At 37.9% G+C, this 22,146-nt stretch overlaps 1 protein-coding gene across 12 annotated transcripts in view; it reads left to right on the plus strand.

The window, feature by feature from the left end:
* The window catches only part of ksr1a (kinase suppressor of ras 1a), a 222,657-nt gene that overhangs the window by 187,696 nt on the left and 12,815 nt on the right, over positions 1 to 22,146 (plus strand). For 6 of the 12 annotated variants that reach the window (XM_043718260.1, XM_043718266.1, XM_043718267.1 and 3 more), the window contains 12 exons: positions 25 to 131; positions 1,926 to 2,085; positions 4,001 to 4,042; positions 4,293 to 4,350; positions 9,360 to 9,408; positions 9,909 to 10,303; positions 10,908 to 11,004; positions 11,694 to 11,827; positions 13,279 to 13,410; positions 13,692 to 13,827; positions 14,640 to 14,773; positions 17,877 to 18,046. In XM_043718260.1, coding sequence (XP_043574195.1) covers positions 25 to 131; positions 1,926 to 2,085; positions 4,001 to 4,042; positions 4,293 to 4,350; positions 9,360 to 9,408; positions 9,909 to 10,303; positions 10,908 to 11,004; positions 11,694 to 11,827; positions 13,279 to 13,410; positions 13,692 to 13,827; positions 14,640 to 14,773; positions 17,877 to 17,946 — 1,514 coding nt within the window. In that variant the 3' untranslated portion in view covers positions 17,947 to 18,046. Of the gene's footprint in view, positions 1 to 24; positions 132 to 1,925; positions 2,086 to 4,000; positions 4,043 to 4,292; positions 4,351 to 9,359; positions 9,409 to 9,908; positions 10,304 to 10,907; positions 11,005 to 11,693; positions 11,828 to 13,278; positions 13,411 to 13,691; positions 13,828 to 14,639; positions 14,774 to 17,876; positions 18,047 to 21,222; positions 21,261 to 22,146 lie in introns of those variants that run through there. The other 6 variants (XR_006315781.1, XR_006315782.1, XM_043718262.1 and 3 more) reach the window with 3 other exon arrangements.

Here is a 22,146-nt window from a genome sequence, read left to right on the forward strand (position 1 = left end):
GTAATACAAATTTCTCTTATCTAGTATCATCAAAAATTCGAAGAACCGAGTCTGTACCATCTGATATAAATAATTCTGTGGATAGATCTGCAGAACCTCAATTTGGCACTCTTCCAAAGGCACTAAAAAAGGTAACTTAATGCTGTTTTCCCGTTTCTTGTTCCAGTGCGTCTACCTTGTAGATTTATGCATGGATGACATTATTAGCTTTTCAAAAAATATATAATATTGAATGGGGACTGCTTGCATTGGTAATAAGTAAAATATTTTAGGGTTTGGTTAGACTTTTCTCCAAACCAAACATACTTCAAACCAAACCATGCAGAAGGTAGTCATTTAGCATATTGTGCAGCCCTTTGAAAGAGCTGTCCAATTAATTTCACTCTTCACTCAAGGAAGTCTGTGGTGTAGAGGAAATGTCACTGACTAGTAACCCACAGGGCCAGTCAAATGCATTGGAGGATTGGGTTCATATCCCCACTACGGCAATGTGTGAAATTTAAAGTGTGTCAACAAATCTGGAGTTGAAAGCTTGTCTCACTAATGGTGACCATGGTCATAATCATTGATGTGCAGATTAGATGGATTGGCCATGCCAAATTGCACTGTCGTGTCCACGGTTGTTCAGGCAAGGTGGGTTCGTCATGGTAAATGCAGGGATGGGTGGAGTGTGATGTTCTTTGGCAGGTCGGTGCATACTCGATGGGCTGAATGACCTGTATCTGCACTGTAGGGATTCTGTGAGAAGTCTATAATGCTGTGTTTTGTAATGGTTCCACAAGTGATTTATATTTTTGTTATTTATGACTCTTCAAGCACACTGTTTGTTTCTATTTTTTAAAAATGAATCATTTTGCAATAACCTGTTCCTCACCAACTTTAAAAAAAATTACAATTACGTAGCACCTTACATGACAACCAACATTTTAGTGTTTTGCAACCAATTGAATACCTTTTAAAATTATGGCATTGTTATAATGTTGGAAATATAACACCCAAAAACTTTCCTTACTCAGCATTGTGCTTATGACCAAACAATCTGGTTTTGTGGTGTTTCTTTAAAGATTGGCCAGGACACAAGGGATGGCTCCCCTGGACCCTCTGAAATAATGATGTGGGACTTTTTTTTTGCATGGGTCCTCAATTGAAAGAATCATCTGAATAGTGTAGAACCAAGAGTACAGTACCTACTGTAGCGCTCTCGCTGTCTTGCTCATGCTCACTTTGGACTGCGCTGGAAGTGTTTTGTGCTTCTGAACATTTAATCTACAATTGTCTACCTCCTACAAAAGTGCTACCATCTGACATTTGGCTCACATTAATGTGAGCACAAGAAAAGACAACCACTGTGTAACAACTCGTTGGTCTCAAAACTTTTACCTTCAGTTGCTGCTTTGTCCACCTCTCTTTGAATGTGTTGAACTTGCTGCTCATTTTTTGGCCATCCATATGTTCATTGCACTCTGTACATAAATCTGAGCTGTTTTCATGTTCCCTTCTCTGAGATTGAATTCCTACCTTAAATTGAATGATTGTTTTTGAAAGAGAACAGATGCCAAATGATGTATGAAGCCAAATCCTTTAAAAGCCTTTCTACACTGAGACATCAGGGCAATATCTGTAACTGCCCCCATCGTATTGGAAGTGCATTGAAAGGCAAATATCTGGTGAATAAGGTTTGAAACTACTATTCTGTACATGCTGATAACACTGAAGTTAATTATTTATTTCCTGAGCATCTAGTATTTAGCCTTGTCATCCAGATGAAATTGTGCATCGTTCATAGGAACCTTTTTAGTGTAGCATAAATTTGAAACTCTTCACGTGGATATAAAATTCAGATGTGGAACTGTTTTGAAAATCTCTGGTTACATTACAAATCATTAAATGTTAAATTAAGTTAAAATATCAACTTTTATTTGTAGGATCATGCACCAGTTCCTTTGGATTCCAGCAGCAACCCATCTTCAACAACATCTTCAACTCCTTCTTCTCCAGCACCTTTTCAGTCTTCCAATCCTCCTAGTGCCACCCCACCTCCAAATCCTTCTCCAAAAGGTCCCAGAGACAGGTTCAAATTTCCAGGTATGTCTTAAAATATAATATTATGGGTGAAACACCCTGAACCCAAATTCTGCAGTTTGGTGTCAGTGAAACTGTCAGCATTTGTTATCATTACTTGGGTCTCTCATTCATTCCTCTGAAGCCCCACATGCACAGTTAAATCTGGAAATCTAAAGTCAGGAATATGATGCTCCTCTACAGCTATCGCAGCCTTCAAAAATACAATGAGCATAAATTAGTTGGTTGACATGAACTTCAACTTTTCAACACAGTACTCTTGCTGTAAAATGGTGGATCTTGTTGAGTGAGGTGTAATGAATTTTTTAACAGATGCTAGACCATTGTTAACTGTGAACAACCTCGCTGGCCCAGAAAAGCTAATTTTAGAGATCTGAAGTGTCATGCCTTCTATTCAGTGATAATTCTGTAGATTTTTGTTTTATTTCAAAGAAGTTTCATATTTAAGCTTCTACTAAATCCCAATTTGTATTTCACTGTAAAATTATTAAAAACTGAATGACAATTCTTTCTTTCTTCCTGGTTTATTGACTCTGAAAAATCGCTCATTTAATCACTCAGCTAACTTGATTGATTTCTGTGTTTCTGGAGGTCCCCTCTGACTGAAGCCAGAATGAAATTGATATTATAATGAGGGCAGTCACTCCATGGAGTCATGAGGCCTTTACATAGATTTATTCGAGATCAATGGCTAGTTCCATGTTATATCACTGACTGCAAAATTTGGACAATTGTGTTGGAAGCTCTTAATTTTGCCGAATGGTTCATGTTCTTGCTCTCCTTTCATATCCAGAGATACATTAAAAACAAACGTGTAGTGACCTGGAAATTGTAAAATTCATATTAAAATTAGTTTTTAACATTACAAATTGATGTAATGATTATTTTAAGGATTTTATTTATAGTTAATTATATATAATTAAAAGGTATGTCTCTAGTTTTGATTTTAAACTTTTCCAGATTATTACATTTCTTTAACGTTTTAAGAATCCAAATGAACACATTAAAACATAAAACTGTACAGCACCGGAACAGGCCCTTTGGCTCATGAGGTTGTGCCAAATATGATGCTAGGTTAAACTAATTCTTTCTGCCTGCCCTTGATCCATATCCCTCCATTCCTTGCATATTCATTTGCTTATCTAAAATTCTCTTAAGCTCCTATCGTATCCATGAATATTATTACTTCTCTTGGCCTACAACCAAATTATTTTCTTCCAGCTGAAATGCCGTGGTTATGTGGGCTCTAGAATAATTTTATGTTTCTCTCCTTTTCCACGCTCTCTGTCTCCCCAAACTCAATACACTCACTCATTAATCAGAGGATTCTTCTAATAGGATTCCAACAAATTGGACAGCAGTGACTTGATGGAATTTTTGCATTGGATTAACTGGAATTCAAATTGCAGCATCCTAAATAGGAAACTTAGTGTAATTCAGGAGCTGCTGTTCCAATTCATTTGTAATCTAACCTGATTTAGCATGCTATAAAATGAGGAAATTCTCACTTTCAACAAATTTATAGGTATTAAAAAGAACATGTCAATGAATTTGCCCTTAATAAACCTTACCGTTAGCAGCTGTAAGAAGTTGTTTGCTTTCCTCAGAGTTGAGTTAGAATTTTATATTTCTGGACTAATATGAAAAAAGATTAAATATAGATAAAGTGAAGCCTCACTAAGCCCTGCAAAACTATGGGAATATTGGATTTAAAAGAGACTGACTGACACCCACTGTTTATCAGGCCAATCACCATGTTTTAGAAATGCTGTTTAGTGAAAAGGTTTTCTGTTCAGAGGTGTAAAGTTGAAAATGCATGATTAGTCTATAATAATAAGAAAACTAAATGCTGGCTACTATCCTATGGTTTCTTAACTGATTGTAATCTATTCTTCTGCCTGTGTGACCTTTCCCCAAGCTGCGTACTACTTTCATCATAGACAACAGTTTATCTTCCCAGGTGAGTAGTAAACCTAGTCTTTTCTACTAACATCATTTCTCTCTTCACCTTTTTTTCAGTCTTCACACTTGAATCTTGAGGGTGGAGAAAACCTCAAAACATTACTAACTTGTGTGATGTAGTAATAACTGTGCACTGTTAGTATTTAGGTTAGTTTTCACTTTGTTATTTTAGTGGCTTAGTCTGTGTAGAACTGAACAATGGGATAAGTGTCCTATTTTACTGACTGGTATTTTAACTTGTCATTTAGATGTTCCTAGTCCATCGCTGCCTGTCACTTTACAACCCGATAATTCTGAAGACACTAAGTAAGGCTTTGTTTTCTCTTCTTTAATTCTGCAAAGTAATATACAAAGTTCAATGTATTGATGTAAATATGCTGTGCATAGCAAAAGCAAGGCAAGGGATGTTCTTAAGATAATAACTAGAGAAAAAAGCAGATCCTTTTAGTGACCATAGAGGTAATGTGTTTGTGGGCACTGTTCTCAATGTGTCAGTCTGCACATTCTTAAAGAATAATACTAGAATGGACATCAGGGTAGATGACTGTGAGATATTAGAAGACGTTAACAGAGAAACAAGGGACAAGCAGGTTTAGCAACCTTACAAGTGGATTAATCTGGAGGCTGAGCTGAGTTGTATCCCAGGCTATTGAAGGATGCAAGGGAGGAAACACTAGAAGGTCTAACTGTAATTTTTGTATCCTCTCTGACCACGGGTGAAGTGTCAGAGAATGAGAGGACTGCTACCATTGTCTCATTATTTTTAAAAGAAAAAGGGGAGGAAGGGATAGACCAATAAAATACAGGCCATTCAATCGAGAAAATGGTGAAGAACTTATTAGAATTTTGAGGGACAGAATATATCTGCATTTGGAGAGATACTGATTCATTGGGGATAATCAGCATGGATTTCTTAAAATGTCACGTTTGACAAATTTTGTTGAATATTTTATAAAGGTAGTCTTAGGTGTTGTTGAAGCTAAAACATTTCATGTCATCTACATGAACTTTAGCAAGATTTTTGATAAGCTGTCTCATGGTAGCCTAGTCAAGAAAGCAAGAGCCCATGGATCCAAAGTGAAGTGGCACAATGGAGCCAAAATTGGCTGAGAGGAAGGAAGCAAAGGGTGGTGGGAGGAGGATGCTTCTGTTACTGGTGATCTGTTTTGAATGATGTTCCCCAAAGCTTAGCCATTGGAGTCCTTGGCGGATTGTGACTTTTTATAGAGTCATAGCATTATAGAGATGTACAGCACAGAAACAGACCCTTTGGTCCAACTCATCCAGATATCCTAATCTAATACCATTTGCCAGAACTTCATCCATATCCCTCTAAACCCTTCCTATTCATATACCCATCTAGATGCCTTTTAAATGCTGTAATTATACCAGCCTCCTCCACTTCCTCTGTCAGCTCATTCCATACACTCACCACCCTCTGTGTGAAAAAGTTACCCCTTAGGTCCCTTTTATATCTTTCCTCTGCCCTAAACCTATGCCCTCTAGTCCTGGACTCCCCTACCCCAGAAAAAAGACTTTGTCTATTTATCCAATCCGTGCCCTTCATGATTTTATAAACCTCTATGGAGGTCACCCCTTAGCCTTTGACGCTCCAGGGAAAACAGCCCCAGCCAATTCAGCCTCTTCCTATAACTGAAATCCTGCAATCCTAGCAACATCCTTGTAAATCTTTTCTGAATCCTTTCAAGTTTCACAACATCCTTCTGATAGGAAGGAGACCAGAATTGTACACACTATTCCAAAAGTGGCCTAATCAACGTCCTGTACAGCTGCAACATAAGCTCCCAACCCCAGTACTCAATGCTTTGACCAATAAAGGAAAGCATACCAAATGTCGCCTTCACGATCCTATCTACCAGTGACTCTACTTTCAAGGAGCTATGAACTTGCACTTCAAAGTCTCTTTGTTCAGCCACACCCTCTCAGATCTTACCATTAAGTGTATAAGTCCTAATAAGATTTGCTTTCCCAAAATGCAACACCTTGCATTTATCTAAATTAAACTCCATCTGCCACTCCTCAGCCCATTGGCCCACCTGATCAAGCTCCCATTGTAATCTGAGGCAACCTTCTTTGCTGATCACTACACCTCCAATTTTGGTGTCATCTGCACACTTACTAATGATACCTCCTATGTTCATATCTGAATAATTTTACTTGAATATACGATGAGCATTACGGATGATACAAAAACGAGAAGGGTGGTAAACAGTAAGGAGGATGGATAAGAACTGCAGGAGGTTATTGACCGATTGATCAGGTGGGCAAAGCATTGGCATGTGGAAGTTAGCTCTGAAAATTTAATGTGATACACTTGAGGGCTAACATATATGAATGACAGGAACCTGGAAAATAACTGAAGATCATAAGGACCTTATCTTACATATCCACATATTGGTGAAGGTGGCAGGACAGGTAGATAAGGCACATGGGATTCTAGCCTGTATTAGCAAAGGCATTAATACAAGAGCATTAATGCTGTTTATGGCACAAAAGAGTGCACTTTAGAGGAAGGTTATGTGATTTGTGGTTATGTAGAGGAGATTAGCAGCATGATGCCTGGGCTGGGAGATCTGACCTATGAGGAAAGATTAGATAGGCTGGTTTATTTTCTTTGGAACAGTGAGGGTTGTGAGGGGACCTGAGAGGTGGATTCAATAATGAGGAGCATAAATGGGGTGGATAGGAAGGCAAATTTTCCATTAGTGGGGGGGGGTCAATAACTATGGGACATAGAGTTTAGGTAAGAGGGAGAATGTTATGAGGAAAGTTGAGAATTGTTTTCTCTGAAGATGGTGAGAGTCTGGAATTCACTGTCTGAAAGGCTGGTTGAGTCACAAACTCAACATTTAAGCAGCATTTAGGTATTCACTTTTGTTGCCGTAGCCTCCAGAGCCAAAAGTGGAAAATGGGATTAGTGTAATCAGATCATTGTCAACCAGCATGGACATAATGGGCCAAATGGCCTCCTCCCATGCCACAAACACCTGAGGTTTACGCCATTTATTCACTGTATAGCATGTTTCAAACGTCAGTTGTGTGTGGCAGAGCTGAAAATGGTCACCATAGCAATTCATTTGCTTTCCTCTAACAAATGATGAACGCAAATTAGCAGAGACCTGGAATTAGGTTTTGCACTGTTATGATCCGTCTGATGTTATTACTGGACAAATACAATCTCAGTCAGGAACTTAGCTTGATTGCATTTTATTTGTTTTGGTTATAACCGTGATATTTCACTGAAACATTAGCACACAATACTGCAGATTTTGCTTTAACAGCAAAGTGGAAGTTTATTACAAAAGTGTGATGATGTAATAGAATAATCTAAACTATCTACTTATAATACAATTTTAAAGATATTTAAACACATAAAAGTATAAACCCCTTAATTCCAAAACACTCCTTTTATAAATTTGCAAAGAGACAAAACAACTTATGCATAGTAGCAAAAATATGCCTCTGGTACAGTTGCTAAAACATTGCTCATACAAGGGGCAACTTGTTCACACACAGGATGGTGCATGTATGGAATGAGCTACCAGAGGAAGAGGTGGAGGCTGGTACAATTGCAACATTTGAAATGCATCTGGATGGTATAAGAATTGGAAGGGTTGAGAGGGAAATGGGCCAAATGCTGGCAAATGGGACTAGACTTTAGGATATCTGGTCAGTATGGACGAGTTGGACTGAAGGGTCTGTTTCCATGCTGTAAATCTCAAGAATTATGAGTCCCTGTACCTAATACGTTGGAAGGTTTGTGTCAATTGTAACTTTAAACTTTTATTTGTTTTGGTTTTAACAAAGTGATATCTCACTGAAACACAATGCTGCAGATTTTGCTTTAACACAAAGGTGGAAGTTTGCAACTCCTGGAGCTACCATACTCACCCGAGCTTCACTGAATTTAGCTTTAAGTAACTTCTTTTGAGATTTTAATCCCAGCATTTCTGATCTGGGGCTAACAATTACTCTATACTCTGAAGTAATCACATTCATTATGTCTACCCTTTCCTTTTTAGGGGCACTGCTGTATGCAGCCATGCTGTTCCAAAGCATTCACAAGAGCTTCCATGAAAAGCAGAAAATAACTCTTAAAACTGCCAGTTTAAAAGTTTACAATTAAATTGTGTTCATTTTTGTTTGGAAAGTAAAGTAAAAATCCCTAAGAATTTTGTTCAGAACAAGTACAGTTCTAGTGCAATTGTGTTATCATTTCCTTTTTCGCACCCTCACTTCTCCGAAATGCTTGGCCTGTTATAAGGAAGGTACTGTACATGCAAGGTTCCTATGTTTATGCCATACCCCAGTTGCTATTTAGTTCCAGTCCAATACTGGACTCTAGTTGGACATTATTGCCCCAGTTTACATTTGTTGATTTTGATCACAGGCTGGAAGTGAAAGCAAGTTGAGATTTTTCTGTTAGCTTGAGATGCACCCAGGGCCAATAACTGGAATTCTAGGAGCTCCTTTGAGCTTGGCTTTGGTACTGCGGGCCTAGACCAAGAGCAACACCTAGAGCCATTGATTTCTGTTCCAGCTCTGGATTGAACAAGGTGTTTGCTATCTAAGTGCTGTATGTATGTTCAGATTTGTAATGTGATGTTTTTCAGCTTTAACTGATTGAAGTTGTGTTTTCAGTTTTACTGTTTCTTAGTACCATAAGTTCCATTTAAGTTTTCCCTTCAAGTTAGCATCCTATGCTGAGTCTCACTGTAGAGTAAGAAAGACATTGTTGCATTGCATACTGCTGCCCATGAGGGTAAATGTAGATCTTATAGCCCTGGCTCAAAAGGTTACACAAGTTTCAGACCTGTGGAGCTGGAGACATTGCCACCTAACATTAACATTCCTGCAACAAACAAATTGCTGGTAAAACACAGCAGGTGTGGCAGCATCGGTGGAGAGACCCCCCCCCAACCCAAAAGAACCGTGCTGGCAGACCTGTTGAAATTTTCGAGCAGTTTCTGTTTCTGATTTTCAGCGTCCACATTTTTTTTGTTGTTGTTCAGTATTCACATTTATGTTGCACAACTGAACAGTATCATCTTGTCCACCTGGTTAGAAACAAAAGGTATTCTGTTATTGCTAAGCGTATTGAATCAAAGTATCAACAGTAATATTTACTCCATGTGGTGTGACTGTTCAGTTTCAAATATCCACTCAAAGTTAGTTTCTTGGATCTGCTTGCTTCATTCATTTGGGTTTGGATGGAATTAGACCTTCACCCACTGCATTGTGAGATTGATGTAATATACTGATATCAAATACAGCTTATATTCTTCGCCTTGCAGTACCGTTGAGGAAACTGAACCAGAAGTAGCTGAAGATCTGGATGCAGAGGTATGTTATTGGGGAAAAAAGTACGACACTATAGTATTGTAATGTGAAGCTCTGGTCTTATTTTTGGATGTAGTGTAGTCAGGCATCTACTTACAACCTCATTTAACTAAGGTACAAAAATTATGTGTGGGTCTATTTTTCCCCAGAAAGGAGCATAAACTCTTTCACTTGCACGTCATATGCTGCCAGAAAGAATATCTCAAAAAATGTAATTGAACTAACTAATTCTGTTCAGATTGGGATTTATTGCAAATAGCTAACTTGTAATTTTAGAACTTGAAGTGGATCAAATAATACATAACTGATTTGCAGTAATGCAATTGAAAGGATAAAGTTTAATGATCGTGTTAATTGCAAAACCTGATGCAAGAGGCCAAAATTCTTATTCCTGTATTGCAGTATGGTCAGTTGTGGTGGGGGGTGAGTACCAAAAGTGCTTTGATAATAAGATCAAGACATATTTCGCATAACTAAATTGTCCCTTTTGTATTTCCCTTCAGAACGAAGACCATGGACTTGATGATGAGGAAGTTAATAAATCTGAATCAGAATGTGAGACTGATGAGGTGGATGACTTGCCAAATACCAGGTCACACTACAGAGGCCTGATGGCTCGCAAGCCCAGCCAAACAAGTGTCTTTCTTCAGGAATGGGACATTCCTTTCCATGAATTGGAAGTTGGTGAACTGATTGGCAAAGGGCGATGGGGAAAAGTTCATAAAGGACGTTGGCATGGAGAAGTAGCAATTAGGTTGTTGGAGATTGATGGGAATAATCAGGATCATCTGAAATTGTTCAAGAAAGAAGTGATGACTTACCGGCAAACGAGGCATGAAAATGTGGTACTTTTCATGGGAGCTTGTATGCATCCTCCACACTTAGCCATTATTACAAGGTAAAATAAAATGTGAATGATCCTTTTACATTTTGTATTGTAGTTTGCTGTAATACTAACACAAGACTTTCAGACATTTTTCTGGATTAGTTATGTAAAATAGCACTTAATTTCTAATTATTTCCTCCCAAAAATGATGATTCATTAAACTGAGCAAAATGTATTCTTGTGGCAGTGTACATTGGTGTAGTGCATGTCCATGTTATTGCCCATAATAGATGCTGCTCCACCTTAATGGAAAATTCCTTTTTCCTGTTTAGTTGAGGAGGGGAATGCTGCTTTCCGTTTGGGGTGGTGTTTTAGGATATCCTGTAGCTGCTCACAGAGGCATCATCTGAAGTCATTGGAGCATTATTCAATTGCATACCTCCTCTCTGCATACCTAACTGACCATTCAACATGTTTAACACACCTTTTATTGTTTGTTCAATGAAAAGTCGAAACATTAATTGGTGAAATCAAAATGTTAATGAATCATACCTGTTTTTAGTTCATACTTGTCATCCTGGTTTCAGTATGCTTTTTCAAAAAGCCTATTTCCAAATTTTAAGTATTTGCATAATATTTTCTGGTTCTGTGTATAACAAACATACTTTTGTTTTAGTTTCTGTAAAGGGCGAACACTCTTCTCATTTGTGAGAGATTCTAAAATCACACTGGATATTAACAAGATCAGGCAAATTGCACAAGAAATCATAAAAGTAAGTCTGTGTAGCAAATTTATTAGCTTTACCTAAAGACTAAGATTGCAATCGTACTAAAACAGTGAGCATAATTTCTGTTCTAGAATAGTTTGGCAATTGCAAACAATATTTATAACTTTTTTAGAATTTGAATTTTGTTGGGGAATGGTTAAATTACTGATTTTTGTGTAGCTACCCACAGAAATTTAACACTATCTTCAAGGTCTGCATTCCTTCTGCTTCAGTGTTTGTATGCTGGACACCATTGTATCTTGCTGCAGTTTTCTTTTCTTTCCTATGGTATATTTTCTGCAAATGTCTTCTAACTTGTTAATTAGGTAAAGGTACACACACTGTCATGCTACTTTTAAAGGCAAGAGTTATTTTTGCATCCAAGAATGCACTTTAAATGTTTCATACTTGTTTTTTGTAGGTTTTATATTTGTCACTTGCATTTGCCTGTCATTTTCTTTATTATATACATTCTAGCATATGCTGTGCTCCTCATTCTTGCAGGCTTATTGGGCAGAATGAGTTCCATGCATCAGATTGTTGCTTGTGCACACACTATTGGTATTTAACAATTCTACCATACATTTGTATTCTTAAATTATTCTTATTTTTGTACTTATGTTTATGTAAATAATTTCTTCCCTTTTAAATGTAATTCCACGACTCTACAATTACATTTTTCCTTGATTCTGTAGGGGATGGGGTACCTTCATGCAAGAGGTATAGTGCATAAGGATCTAAAATCAAAGAATATCTTCTATGACAATGGCAAAGTTGTAATTACAGACTTTGGACTATTTGGTATATCTGGTGTTGTACAAGAAGACAGGTGAGAGAATATCTGAATACATATAACCAATGTCAGTTGTGCAAAGAGTTTGCTTATTTTCTTATAATTTTGTTTCCTAGTTCTTTTCTCTTTGCCATTTGTTCAAATGAGAATATCTTCATTTACGTTGCTAGAATTCATTTATGTGCCAGTATTCACAAGTGAGCATCAGTAGTGTGAGTGGTTGATATTGCATTGATTTTGGCTTCGCCTGGTTCCTACATGTGTACTGTACCTGTGGGGGGTCACTATAAATGGTTATTTGGGAGCATCAGCTTTGGTGACTTCCCAAGTAGGATTTTTCAAAAATTGTCATTTTTCTATCACGATTGTAATTGTAAACTGCAGATGGACTGAAGTTTAGATGGAAAGGATAAAATTGCCATATCAGAGGACCATATGCTAATTGTTCTCTTTGTTTTCAAAGATGCTGTTTTTCCCCTAGAGGTTTTTGATGTTTAAAAAACTTAAATACAACTTCAGATGAAATATTGGAATCTTAATTAACAAAAATTGCATTCATTGTTTCTGTGAAATTCCTAAATTTTAATGTAAGCATTTCTTTTCAAGTGCCATTTGAAGAGATTCTTATTATAATTGATCATGGTGACAGGGTTTATTTCAGCCAACTGAAACCATTGGTCATTATTTTAAGATGATTATGAATTACAGCCATTTGCTGTCAGCAGAGAGTAGTTTTGCTTAATGTGACTAAGAGAGCTACAATAGTAATCCTGAGGGACTGCAGCAATATTCCTGAATTGCTGAGTTAGAGTATTACTGAAGTTCTACTCCATACAGTTCTTTCTGAACATAGAACTGCAAGTTTACAGTGAAGAAAGCTCCTGACATGGAATCATATTGCCACTCCTTCACCGTCAGTAGGCCAGAAACCCAGAATTCCTTCCCTACGTGGACTGGGTCAGTTCAAGTGGCGGCTTGGTATATCTTCCCAAAGGCATTTGGGGATAGGCATCAAATGTTGGCCTTGCCAGTAATACCTTGGCCATGAATTTTAAAACAACAATAACCGCTGTATGTACTTTTAATATTGATAACTACAGTTTATTTATCTCATTGACTTACAATTTGTTTCGAATGTACATTCATTGCCAATCTATACAGGATCAGTGCAAAAATCATTACAATTAGTTTTGGATCACTGGTCTCCATTATAAATTATGCAGAGGTCTTTCCTAAGTATTGATCAACTCCAAACTCTTAACGTGTGGGGAATAGATGGGGTGATGCTTGATTGTATATGGTTCATATTGTCAAATGTTATCATAACAATGTCCACATGAAAAGGAATCAGAGACTTGCCAGTGCCAATTGTATCCAGACATGAACTGGTGCTTTCAAACAAGGGTGAATGTGATGTATCTCACACGTTTTCTGTTTTAGCAATCATGTTAAAGTAGGTTTCTAATTTTATGATGGAATCATTACAGGAGAGAGAATGAATTGAAGCTGCCAAATGGATGGTTATGCTATGTAGCTCCTGAAATAGTCCAAGAAATGTATTCAGGCAAGGATGAAGACAAACTTCCATTTTCAAAGGCGGGGGATATATATGCATTTGGGTAAGACCTATTATGCCCATATACTGTAGACTAATGTTTTTTAGAAAGTGAATGATTTTTCATTTAGGTTTGTTTCTAAGGACTTCTGTGGGAAAAGTTCATTGTCTGCAATGCAATGGCCCCACAGGTGTGTAACTGGGTTACATTCTGAAGTAAGCTAGCGAATTGAATGTTTAAGTATGCTCTATAGTGTTGGTGTAGTATGAGCTGTGGAATTTTTGTTTTGAAGTCTGCAATTTTCATATAATACCCATTTTTGACTAATTTCCTAATTTTTGCAGGACTATTTGGTATGAGCTTCAGGCCAGAGAATGGCCATTTAAGAACCAACCTGTTGAGGCAATAATCTGGCAAGTTGGTAGTGGAGAAGGAGTCCAAAATCTACTAGCTCAGATTTCCTTGGGAAAGGAAGTGACGGTGAGTAAGACTTATTGCAGAATAGCTATTGATTTGGTTGAGCAACATTGAGTTCCTACAAAGTCATCAGAATCTCTGACTTGTAAGCTTTAGAAAAATGTCTTCAAGTGCTAAAATTATTTTAAAATCATGTGACTAGTTTCATTTGAAGACAGGTGTTTTAAGAGAAATGTGTTAAATGTATTTGAGCATCTGTTTTGGAGTTACTACATTCCCTTCCTGGAATTGTTAAAATTTCAATTATTTTATAATTTCCATATATGACTAATGATTAACCTTTCTCCAGGGACTCCTTGAGTAAATCAGTGCAGCATGTAGAGCATTGGATCCAAGGTTCAATTCCCACACAATGTCGTTAGCTGATCTCTGAATAGAAATACTAAAGTTAATCTCTGTGACAAACACAATCTTCGAATCATCAGTAACTTATTACAAGTTAAAACAGAAAATACTCAAAACATTTCATAGGTTAGTCAGCATTTGTCAAATTCCCCTTACTAGTTAAAATTTGAAAGAATAAAGACAAATAGCAATTAAAAGAATAGAACAAAAGGAAGTAGGAGAGAAATACACGTTTTCACAAATTGGAAACAAGTAGGTTAAATAGTTAAGCTGATATTTAAGATGATTTTATAACACACAACATGTGAATACTGAGGCAAATCAGTATAAGTCTGTTGAACTGGTAGAAACAATGCTTAATGGTGTTCATGGTTAGGTTCCTTGCGGACCAAGCCAAACCAATGGACCAAAATTTCACACCAGTAAAGGATAAATAGAAACACTGACAATATCTTCTGCTTTCTCTGTAGGAAATTCTGTCTGCATGTTGGTCTTATGATCAAAATGAAAGGCCAACTTTTACTCAGCTGATGGACATGCTTGAAAAACTGCCAAAACTCAACAGGCGACTTTCTCATCCAGGTCACTTCTGGAAATCTGCAGAGTTAGTATCTCTTCATGTTCTTTTTTTTTGTACCTGAATTCCTAGTGCTTTGTTTAGTTTTTCTTGCAGTTCAGCTCCATTGTTGGGATGTGTCTGTGCTTACTGGCATAAAGAAACAGAAAATGCTGCTAAAAAGCAGCATCTGTGGACAGTGAACCAGAATTAATAGAGCTTCAGCTCTCTGACTTATTCATTAAAAATGTAAGGGTTTCAAAGAAGGGAAGGGCTCTCAAAGGTGGGAAAACAGACAAGTGTAGGTTTGGTAGAGAGCAAGAGAGATTGAATAACAAAGGTTGTAGTGCACGACCAAAAGGTGGGATGACAGGATACGTGAATACATATCATGTCTAGTGGAGGTATGAATGTCAAGATACTGTATAACTGATACGTTTGAAAAGTAAAGGAACTGAAAGAGAAACAGGAGCAAAAATCCAAACCGGCAAGCAAAATGGGGTCAGTGGTTACAAACTAAAACTGTTGAATTCAGAATGAACAGGTCTGTAGAGTTTCCAAATGAAAGCGCCCTATTCCATGAGCTTGCATTGAACTTCTTTCAAACATTATGGTAGGTCAAAGATAGAATGGCCAAATTGGAAACAATGTGGAGAAATAACATGACAAGTGATTGGAAGCTTGGGTTATGCATGATCTCAAAGTTTGGTATGTAAAGGAGACCACATTGTAGGTAACAAATATAGTTGACTAAATTGAAGTATGCACAAGGTAAATTGTTGCTCCGTTTGAAAGGAGTGCTTGAGCCCTAGATGGGGATGAGGTGAGAGCAGGTGTCAGTTACATCTCCTGTGACTGAATTGAAAGGTATCTATCAGACGAAGGGGGGGGGGCGGAATATTGGTGATGACTGAAATGGACCAGGATGTTGCATAGGGCTCAGCCACTTGGGAATTACCGAGAGGGGAGGTGAAGATATGTTTGTTGTTGGCATCACACTGACAGAACTTGCTCCACTGCAAACATAGGCTGCGGAGTAGAATGTCAGGACAAGGAAAGACCAATCGTGCTTCTGGGAGGAAAGAGGATGAAATGGCATGGGCAGAATTGAGGGCCTTGTAAATGATGGAAAGGTAAATGTTTGGTTTACAAAAGAGAAAAGCACATTGGAAGCATTAGTCTGGACGATTGTATCATTTAAATAGTTGCAAAAGAAACTGAGAAATTGGGAGACTAAATTAATAATTTCCACCAGGTCTAGCGTTTTAATCCTTGTATACTTTGCATGTATTCTGGCTCCTTAGGTGAAATTTAAACTGCAGAGGTTCAACTTGAGTTTGGTAACTTTGCCCTTTGCACATGTTTACAAGTAAATAAAGTTTCTTAATTATAGCATTTTAGTTTTTAAATCTTTTTTTTGTTCAGAAATTTCTTTTTATTTTGGGCAGAGTTGTAAGCTAAGAAATGGGCAGGTCTCTACCAACCCTGCACTGTATACAATTACTGGAGAATCTGAGAGAGGGCTGAAAATGTGTTGCTGGAAAAGCGCAGCAGGTCAGGCAGCATCCAAGGAGCAGGAGGATTCTCCTGCTCCTTGGATGCTACCTGACCTGCTGCGCTTTACCAGCAACACATTTTCAGCTCTGATCTCCAGCATCTGCAGTCCTCACTTTCTCCTAATCTGAGAGAGGGGCTGAGAGACCTTCTTTGTAATTTTATTTTCCTTCCCTTACAAAATCCCACAGCTCTTGACATTGTACAACCAGTCCGGCTGAGACGACTAACTGTATTGGGAATTAAAATTTGGTTATTTTCTGTTCTGGCAGGTTAAGTTTAAGTGGAAACCTAGACTTTGTGGAGTCCTTTCCATACTATTACTACTTTAGTTGCAGCAAGGATCAATCCCCAATCGATTTTATTTTGTAGGAACTTTCCTTGTGTGGTGCTTGCACAAAATATTTTTCTTCGTATTCCTTTGATGCTGCACAAGTTGCAGGAATATCTGAGATCACATTTTCTTTGAGTGGGCAGCAAGCAGAGTGGATACCAATGCCACTGGGAAGGCATAAGCCCCAAAACACATTATCTGATCTCATTACAGTAATGTTAGCTGGTTGCTAGTGTTAAATGAGTATTAAAAAGGTAAAAACAATGACTGCAGATGCTGGAAACCAGATCTGGATTAGTGATGCTGGAAGAGCACAGCAGTTCAGGCAGCATCCAAGGAGCAGCGAATTGACCAGCAGCTCATCATTGGAAGGCACAGAAAATCTGGTAGTCCCCCTGTGTAGCCATAAAAGACATGGGATGGTAGACAATGCACATGGATGGCTCAGCAGCAGCTGTGATCTTTAAACCCTAGAGCTTCAGACTGACCCCCATAGTTAAGTGTTGGTAAAGTAGATTTTAAATGTCTTGGGTTAGCTGATAGTTCCTTTTGAGAATTTCTGTTCTGATTCCACAGATGGGTACAATCTCCATCCAGCAGGAGACCATAATTGCATCAGGAACCCTAAATAAATATTGTTGGAACCAATTTGTGTGCTTTTACATGGCATATGGCTGATTTTCATGGGAGTACTGGCTTATATGGAAAAGTTCAGCATTGTGCTTCCTACCCAAAAGGAATCATTTTGAGGTGTTTTTTTTCCCCTAAATGTTTGCTTTACCATACATTGTGCTAAAGTAGGTGACAAAGCTTCCACCAACTTGGGTTTTGCTTGAGAGCTGACATCATATTATATTTGCACGCTTAGGAATGTATAACTTAAACCTCTGAATGGAAAAGGAAGTCGAGACTTGACCATTTTAAAAATACTCACTTACCTTTTAAACTGTATTTTCTTATCACGACTTAAACATAAAATCACTAACGCTTATTTTCCTTTTTTTCTTTTGGGTGTGTTCTTCATCTTTCTCCATCTATCTTCTCGTTCTTGTGTGAACACTGTGGTATCCTCTTGTATTTCCTTGGACATCCATATTCCTGGACTTCTAACCTGTATTACTATACTACATACAATCTTTTATTTGAACACCATCATTCACTTGTATTTAAACTTTGAAAACTGTTAAACCTTGATATTCCTTTTTTTATTTTTAATGCTTTTGGGAATATTAAAATATGTGTTACTGAATCATGCCCTCCAAGATGCTGGCACCCTTATTCTCTCCATGACCACCACTGGCATCAAGCCTTGCATCATCACCCTGCTTTGTAATCTTCAACAAGACCTTTGACAGGCTAATTTGGATCTAATGTACCTCCTTCTTCTGTTTGTCTGTAGTATTTCTATTTCTAATAAAGAAAGTCTTACTTTTGATCAGTGTCATTTTTCTGGTAATAACAATCCATAATGTGGTTGGCATCCCTTCATCGAGCATTAGCAGTGGAAACCCTCCATACTGATTTGTTGCGGGTCTCCTTCAGTTTTGGCGAAATTCAGAAAAGTTTCACTGTTAATATACGGAGCTAAACAAGTAAACTATTCTGAGAGAGATTTCAGTGTTTTTGTTTTCAGATGTTAAATTGGTCTAAGGCCAAAACATAATATTAAATTCTCATGGATTGTGGGCCATTATGTCAAAGTGTTAGAAAACAAATGATGCAAATCATGTTATGGTTACATCAATATCAGATGCCATTAAGTGTACAGAGTTCAGTTCTGGGCACCACACTTCAAAGGATATTCTGTTTTTTGGAGGGATGCCTTCCCAGGTAAATCTGAATGAAACTGGAATGAAAAGGTTAAATTTATGAGGGAAATTGCAAAGACTGGGCTTGTATCCTACAAATTGAAATTTGAGGTGGTCTCGTTCAGATATTCAAGATGACTAAAGGAGTTGGTATGGTTAAAAGACAAAATTTCCTTTATGGGAGTTAAGAGTTGGGGGCATGGAGGTAATCCATTCAAAAGTTGTATCAGGGAGAACTTCTTCCCACAATGGGATATAGAAATCCACCCAAAGAGCTGCTGAATCTCAATCATATGTAAATTTAAGAATTGTGATTGATGTGTCTTTATTTAGAGAAGGGTGTTAGAAATATAGAGCACCAAGTTGATGCCATTAAGATTCCAGTCAGCTATAATCTAATTTAAATGACAGATCAAACTCAAGGCTGTATGACCGACCCTTGTCCCTGTATTGCAGAATGGAGTCTACAGTGTACTGAACTAATAGTATGTTTGGGTGGAAGTTTTTGAGTCTTTGGAACTCTTCCTGAAACAAAGTTGTTTGCTGACACCAACAATCCACTGATAAGATTTACAAGGATGTTGCCAGGGTTGGAGGATTTGAGCTATAGGGAGAGATTGCATGGGCTGGGGCTGTTTTCTCTGGAGTGTCAGACGCTGAGGGGTGACCTAATAGAGGTTAATAAAATCATGAGGGGCATGGAGAGGATAAATAGACAAACTCTCTTCCCTGGGAAAGATATAAAAGTGACCTAAGGAGCAACTTTTTCACGCAGAGGGTGGTATGTGTATAGAATAAGCTGCTGGAGGAAGTGGTGGAGGCTAGTGCAATTGCAACATTTCAGAGGCATTTGGTGGGTATATGAATAGGAAGGGTTTGGAGGGATATGGGCTGGGTGCAGGCAGGTGGGACTAGATTGGGTTGGGATATCTGGTTGGCATGGACGGGTTGGACCAAAGGGTCTGTTTCCATGCTGTACATCTCTATGACTCTGATTCTAATTGCCAACTGCCCATGCTCATCTGAGTTTCCTCATTCTCTGCATGTGCATACATCATTTTTAAAAAAGCTGATTTTAAACAAAATATTAAATCTACTTTGCCTGACATTTTATCCATTTTCTAATGTTCTTTCATTCAGTTCTTTCTTCATTTTTGTGTTTGCTAGTTTTTTTTTGTTGCAATTTTAAAAATGTGCCTTAATGTGTCAGCAGATGCGGCCTTCCCAAAAAGGTGGTGGAACTCAAAGTAGATTTTTAAAACCGATCTGTAGATTTTTGTTGAGAATGGGAGTGAAAAGTTTTTCGGGATAGATGGGAATGCACACTTGATCGGATCAGCCATGATCGCTTTGGTTACCAGAGCAGGTTGGAGCAGCTAAATGGCCTACTCCTGTTCTATTGTCATGTGTATTTAAGTTTGCATCTAAAAGGCATTGCACATCAAGTATCCATGTGGCAGGTGGAGCTCTGAAGAATTGTCAGGTGTTTCCCTGCAATGAGGGAGAGAAAACTGAAGAGAACATTAGCCAGGACACATTTTGTCAGTGTTGTTTGTAAAGTGTCGCTAGGAAAAGGCATAGCACAAGTCTCCAAATTAGGAAGATTTTGAGTGGATAGATTCAAAGGCTGGGTGAAAATGTCCACAGGAATATACAAATTCTATGAAATGTAGTAACTTGTTCCATAATTTTGCACTCTTCTCTGATTCTGTGTTCTCTTGAACATTGCAGCCTCAGAAATAATCATAAGTTTCTGGAAAAGCTCAGGTCTGGCAGCATCTGTGCAGAGAAATCAGAGTTAATGTTTCAGGTCTGGTGACCCTGTCTCAGAACTGAAGGTCGCTGGAAAATGTCAAATTATGTGCAGAAGGTAGGGTTTGGGGAGGGGTAGGAGTAAATGATAGGTGGGGTTAGATCCCAAAGAGCGAGAATAGTTGGACAGACAACGGAGTGGATAACTCTGGCTAGGAGAGTGAATAGCTGTTAATGGAGACTGTTGGTGGCTAACAATAGGTAGTGTGTAATGGCAGACTGTGATAACAAGGCCTGGTGTGGGGTTGAGGGGTGGATGGGGAGATCTGAGCTTTTCCAGAAGCTTCTGTGTTTGTTTGATTTAACAGCATCTGCAGTTCTTTCAGTTTTTATTTAAGAAATACTTTTCTTTCCCAGTATCTAAAAACATTGAAGTAACTTTCAGAACTTACTAGTTACAAAGTTCAGTTTAAAAATCTTTTTCATTGTTCCTCAGACATTCTGTGTTAGTTAGCAGGAAGGCTGTTAATGAGAATATTTACTAAGTTGATTTATTATTTGCTTAATTGGTTGCTTAAAGGACTTACTTTATTGCAGGGACATTTCTTGTTCCAAGGGTTTATTTATGAGAATTAGAGGCAAATGCAGGATGTTGAGATTTTATAATGTGAAGGAATGAACTGAGTTATTTTGACTTTTCAAAAAAAATTCTGAAACAATGTTTATAATGCGATGTAAAATGCAAATCTGGCTTGTTTTCTGTGTGGTGGACAGTAAGAATTGAAATGCTTTCCACTATATAACTTGCTGTTCAACAAAGCTGTTATGCACTAACTATAAGGAGTTTAATGCAATAATAATGGTATAAAAATGTACTCTAATATATTGCTGATGAAAATTTTGGAATTAAGCACAAGAGCTACAGTCAATTTGTTGAAATTGGTACCTGTCATAAGCTGTAATTAGGGAAAATTCAAAATGTATTGCTATTATATTTGGGTTTGAAGATCTGCCTCTTCATTCTAAACAATGTACTGTATCTCATTTAGGTTGTCATTCTGAAAAAAAAAAGACACCACAGCAAGTAGTGAGTAATTGCTTTCAATTTTAGATATACTAACCACCTTCCAAACTTCAAACTTTCATGTCATTTTAGCATATCTAATCTAATCCTTGTGATCTTATCCCACTATATCAGTGTATATATATATTAGTTACAATAAAAAGGCTTCAGAGAAGCAGGAAATGTCCGGTGACTAGGTACCAAAATTTAAGTTCTCCATTTCCCAACCTGTTGTTTCATTTTAATAGATTTTGTAGGATACTACCAAACATTTTGTAGTGGTATAGTGATAATGTCTCTGGACTGAAGATCAGAACCTCCAGTTCTGGGGACATAGGTTTGAATGCCATGACAGATAAAATTTGAATTCAATAAAAATCCTGAGTAAAAAGCTAGTCAAAATGCAAAAACAGGAATTGCTGCTGAAAGTCAGCAAGTATGGTAGCATATGTTGGAAGAAAGCAGAATTAACATTTGGAGTTCAATGAAAACTCTTCTGAATTTTAGTCTAGTCCTAATGGTGACCATATAGCCATTGTTGTGGTTCTGTTCGCCGAGCTGGAAATTTTTGTTGCAAACGTTTCATCCCCTGTCTAGGTGACATCCTCAGTGCTTGGGAGCCTCCTGTGAAGCGCTTCTGTGGTGTTTCCTCCGGCATTTATAGTGGCCTGTCCCTGCCGCTTCCGGTTGTCAGTTTCAGCTGTCCGCTGTAGTGGCCAGTATATTGAGTCCAGGTTGATGTGTTTGTTAATGGAGTTTGTGGATGGGTGCCATGCTTCTAGGAATTCCCTGGCTGTTCTTTATTTCGCTTGCCCTGTAATGGTAGTGTTGTCCCAGTCAAATTCATGTTGCTTGTCGTCTGCGTGTGTGGCTACTAAGGATAGCTGGTGGTGGTGTTTCGTGGCTAGTT

This window comes from Chiloscyllium plagiosum, chromosome 28 (assembly GCF_004010195.1).
Source record: "Chiloscyllium plagiosum isolate BGI_BamShark_2017 chromosome 28, ASM401019v2, whole genome shotgun sequence".
Classification (NCBI taxonomy): domain Eukaryota; kingdom Metazoa; phylum Chordata; class Chondrichthyes; order Orectolobiformes; family Hemiscylliidae; genus Chiloscyllium; species Chiloscyllium plagiosum.